The sequence below is a fragment of the Chinchilla lanigera genome, unplaced genomic scaffold (assembly GCF_000276665.1).
Source record: "Chinchilla lanigera isolate Chin_1 unplaced genomic scaffold, ChiLan1.0 scaffold00077, whole genome shotgun sequence".
In the NCBI taxonomy this organism is placed as follows: Eukaryota; Metazoa; Chordata; class Mammalia; order Rodentia; family Chinchillidae; genus Chinchilla; species Chinchilla lanigera.
The window spans coordinates 9,281,610-9,286,761 of NW_004955478.1; the positions used below are offsets into that span (position 1 = coordinate 9,281,610).

The 5,152-nt window shown below is 41.4% G+C and overlaps 1 protein-coding gene across 5 annotated transcripts in view; it reads right to left on the minus strand.

The window, feature by feature from the left end:
* Positions 1-2,811: 2,811 nt before the first annotated feature.
* The window catches only part of Efcab3 (EF-hand calcium binding domain 3), a 494,429-nt gene continuing 492,088 nt past the window's right edge, over positions 2,812-5,152 (minus strand). For all 5 annotated transcript variants that reach the window (XM_005402243.2, XM_005402246.2, XM_005402244.2 and 2 more), the window contains one exon: positions 2,812-3,287. In XM_005402243.2, coding sequence (XP_005402300.2) covers positions 2,961-3,287 — 327 coding nt within the window. In that variant the 3' untranslated portion in view covers positions 2,812-2,960. The remainder of the gene's footprint in view (positions 3,288-5,152) is intronic.

Sequence of the window (5,152 nt, forward strand, 5' to 3'; positions counted from 1 at the left end):
CTGCCTCAGCTTCCCAGAATGCTAGGATTACAGGGGTGTGCCACCATGCCAGGCCCTGTTCCTACACTGTATTCCATCAGAGGTGCCAGTTTATACTGTCATTTGCAGTGTGTGACATTGTAATAGTAAGAGTTGGTATAAGTTTTAATTTTCTAGGACAGATCTACTTAACACTATTACATGCTTGTAATCCTAGCACTTGGAAGGCTGAGGCAGAAGGATTGCCATGAGTTTGAGGCCAGCTTGGATTACACAGTGAGCTCAAGGCCAGCTTCAACTACACAGCAAGACCCTATCTCAAAAAACAAAATAAAACAAAACACAATAAAACATTGCAAAAAACCCCAGTGTTTTGTCCTGTCATTCATCGATCTAAGGAAATAGTCCAGTAATTCTAATATTTTGGCATCCAAATTATAGGTCCTGGATTCTGTCATACCCACAGCAACTCAAGAAAGTCTCTTGTCAAACCATTAACTTTTTTGGTCAAAAGATGTGGTTACTTCTCTATAAGGTTAGTTCTTTTCCCAAGAATTAGAACTTTACACAGAAGTTGGTGTTGCGTGTGTGTGTGTGTGTGTGTGTGTGTGTGTGTGTGTGTGTATTTAGTTTTGGAGATGTAGTTTTTGTGTTTTGCTCATGCTGGGCTCGCGTTACCCTGCCACAGCCTTCCGAGTAGCTGGGGCTACAGACGTGGCACTGTGCTCGGCTCGCAGGTGTAGTTAGACACTTCTGAGGGTTCGGGGTAGCACAAAGTCACATGAAACCTATTTCAGTGAAGAGTTTTGGGGGCGTTAACTTCATTGCTTTTTCCTGGAATTTTATACTTTTGTGTTGTAATCTGTCATTATCAATATCTTCTTGATTTTTTTTTTTTTTTTGATTTTTTGAGACAGAATCTTGCTTTATGCAGTGCAGGCTGGCCTTGAGCTCACTATGGAGCCCATGCCGGTCCCAAACTCATGGTGATCCTTCTGCCTCAGTCTGCCAGGAGCTTGGATTTCAGGCATGTGCCACCACACCTGGTTCCTTTTCTTTTTCGTGCATCATGTTTTTCTAGAATAATGATTTAAAAATATTTATTCTAGATGGTAATTGGAATGGCCTTACCCACACACCTGCAAACTAGTCGCTTGGATAATTGTTACAAATAGTTGATGTTCAGCTCCTGCCTGGCAAGAGTGAGGTCCTGAGTTCGGTTCCTGGTACCCCCCTAAAACTCCCCCCCAGAACCACAGTTGATGTAATTCCTTACATTTTTAAGATCAAAACTAGCAGAGGAAATAACACATATTTGACTTTCTGATAGTAGATCAGAAGGTTAATATAAGATTTAGTGTGGGATCATTGATCATTCAAGAGCTGCAAATTAAAACAACCCTGAGATTCCATCTCACTCCAGAAAGAACGACTATTATGAAATCAACCCACAACAAATGCTGGCTGGGCTGTGGGGAAAAGGGAACCCTTCTCTACTTTGTTGGGGTGTAGACTTCTGCAGCCACTGTGGAAATCAGTGTGGAGATTCCTCAAAAACTAAGACTAGAGGCCCCATTTCACCAGCTATTCTTCTTCTGGGTATTTTCCCAAAAGAATTAAAAGCATCATACCACAATGATACAAGCACACCCATGTTTATAGCAGCACAATTTGTAATAGCTAAATCTTGGAAACAACTCAGATGCCCGTCAACTGAGGAATGGATAAAAAAGATGTTTTTTTTTTTAAAATAAAATGGACTACTACTCTGCCATAATGAAGGATAAACTTGTGACATTTATTGCTAAATGGATGGGCCCTGAGACTGTGCTCTTAAGTGAAATAAATTGTATACACGTGTGTAAATATTGCATTGCCTCACTGGTGTGAGAAACCAAAAGTGTAAATAAGAACTAAATTGTACAAGAGATCTGGTGAAATGGGAAGCAGCTGCCCAAAAGGGAAGGGAACTGGGGAAGGGGAAAGGGGGAAGAAAATCTGAGAAAAGGAGGATAAAATGGAAACAAAGCTTTGTAAATAAGGAGGGGACAAGGGGTTGAAGGGAGGGGAAAAAGACAAATCAAGGTATATTATGTACAGGTGCAAATTCCCTATGATGAATGGGGTCACTGTAGATATCTAAATTATACTAATTAAATTAAACAATTAAAAAATTTGGTAAAGTCCAAAAGTTGTCTGTTTCTGTGTGATCAACCCTCAAGACCCATGGAAAAATGCCCTATGAATCCCAGGAGTGGGACTAGGAAGAATAAAAATGCAATGATTGATGTATACTTTAACATTAATCAATAGTAAATTATAATAAAAATTTAAAAAATAGTAAATTTTATGTCATGTAAATTTTACCATAGTAAAAATTACAATCCTAGCACAAACTTGCCATATATATGATATATTTATATCATATATATATATATTAGATTCATTAAAGAATAACAACATTTAATGGATGAGATCGACTATTTGTAAGAGAAATCCATGCAATAGGTGTGGAGGTGTATGGCTGTGGAGCCTCAGGAATACGCCCACATTTAAACAAGGTTCCTGGGGCGGGGTTGGTGATATCACCCCCCGAAATGGCAAGTTTATAGTCATCTGCTGCCTCTGGCTTATTTCACAGCATTTGAAAACTGAATTTCACTTACAGTCACCCAAAGCTCAACTGTTTATCCCTTAGGGTCTCAGAGGGCGTGATTTCTCCCTTTCCTGCTGAGGCCTGTCACTTTTATGCCAGGCGGGGGCAGCAGAATACAGCTGGAACTAACCGCATGACGTCTGCCGACTTGTCAAGATTTAGGAAAACGAAACCATTTTATGAGTTAAGCTGTTTTACTGGCTGGAATCCAAAAGATGTCAACATTTCCAGCTGCTAAGAATGTACTAGAGAAAAGCAAGAAACCATAATTTTGATACTTATGAAAAAGTAGTTTTCGATGAGCTGTTTAGAAAATGTAGAAATTTCATTGTCGAAACCCTTTGCAATTTTTCCGTTTTCTTTTCCTTTCGGTCTCGGAGTCACATTCACTGTTATCTGATGAGGAAGAGAAGCCATAGGTGGGGTAGGAATTTCTGTTCACGTAAGCATTAAACAACCGTAAGTCCTTCGGAGAGAGCAATTCTTGGCAAACGTTCCAGGACCAGGTATAAGTAGAAAAGGTGTCATAGAAAGACTCATTTTTAGTGTCTATTCCAATCAAATCCCCTCGGATCTTCTGCCAGAGATTGAGCATTCCTTTCTGGTGTTCAAGGGCAATTCCTAAATGATAGGTGTCTGTAGCTCTCTTCACCTGCAAGAAGAGAACAGTTTACCTGCTTATTTGAAGGTAGTTTACCTGTTGTTTGAATAAAAATCATGTTACAGCTTGCGTTTACAGTGGGGATGGATCTAGTGTGTGTGGTGCTGGGATTGATTCATGATGCAATGCTGGGATGAAGGATGCTGGGATGAAGGATGCTGGGATGAAGGATGCTGGGATGAAGGATGTGAGTGCTATCTGCTCTTAGTGGCTAACAGCATGGTATCTACTGACTTGTAAAGATTTAGGGAAAAGGAAAGTCTTAGAGGATAAGGGACAGAAGATGTCAGGATGAGATATAAGAGACAGAAAGAGGGTCCCTGCTTACTGCTTGCTTGGTTTTGGTGTCTTCTGCCTGCCAGGACCTGCCTCTCCTCTTCGATGGCCCTCTGCCATGCCACCCTGCCCTACAGCCAGCCAATGAGCTGAGGCCTCTACTAACTGCGGGCCAAACTAAACCTCGCCTCCTCTCACTTTGGGTGTTGGATGTTTTGTCTCAGCAACAAGAAAAATAACTAAGATGGTAGCCATTTTGGGAAGGGGTTAATTGTCTAAGGCTGAGCAATAGAACAAAAACCAAAACAACTTCAGGGTTTCCAGCGTGACTCTTCCACAGTGACTGAGTGAAAGACAGCCACAGAAGGGAGTTGTAGAGAGGGTGCGGACTAGACGGTGTTCTCTGAGGAGTTTAAGTTCAGGCTGGGAAGGACACGGGGCCCCACCCTCCACGGTGAGATGCCAGGCCCAGGGTGTGCGGCTTTCAAAGGTAGCTGGACCTGAAAATGCTGGTATTAAATCCAGCATGGAGATCAGGGGTCTGATTGCTCTCCCTATGTAGCAGTGTGGACAGGGACCCCCTCGGCTAGGATGGCTGCTCCAGCCCGGGGCGCACAGACAGAGGGGCCTCTAGAGTGGGGTTAGGGGCCGCATCGCAGATCCTCAGGCCATGAAGCTAGGCAGAGACAACTGGGCCTTCCTGGACTGCAAGACCCAGAGCCCGGAAATAAATCACTCATTCAAAAACACAGAAGTTTTTTTGGGGTTAATTTCTTTTCTTCATTGGTTCTTTGGAGTTTGGGTTTTATTTACCTTTTGTCATTCTTATTGTCCTTATTTTTTCTTTTTTGCTCTGTTTTTCTTTTTATTCTTTTCTGTTATTTTATCTAGTTCTATTGATTTCCTTTTACTCCTTCACAGATCCTCTATCTCATTTTTCTCTCCTCTTTCCCTTCTTCCATTGCTTAATTTTTGAAATTTTACTTTTTTTCATCCTTCTGTTCCCACCCCTTCTGTCTTTACTAGTGTGACAATTAAGCTTTTTTAATCGTTAGATAGTTAACTCTGTGCTCTTGCTGTTGAATTCTCTGTTAGTGGTGGCATAGTTGTATTTAGTAGACATTTACTGCATGTCTCTATTTCGTTTAACTTAGCGTTTATACTATAAATCTAGATCTTTTCTGCGGTTAAGAATGGTACATTTTGTTTGTTGTGGCATATCAATATCCAGTTTTCTTCCATGATATTTTTGTTGCTGTTGCCAGGGTGGCATGATCGCTGCCATTAATTGGTTTTCTCCAGTATCTGGCTTGCCTTGTGCTCATTCCCACAGGCCTGGGTGCAGGGTCAACCGCACTGCACCCTTCCCTCCAAAATTAACGGAGACAGTTGGGGATATAGCTCAGCAGCACAGCACCTGCCTGGCAAGCGCAAGGTCTGAATTTGATTCCTGGTACCAAAAAAATAATAATAAAAAAAAAAGGAGATGGTTAGATCTTAGGATAAAGACAAAGACCTGTAATTACTCATGCCAAGACTGTATTATTTAAAGTCAGATACTAACTAAAGGGGTCTCCATA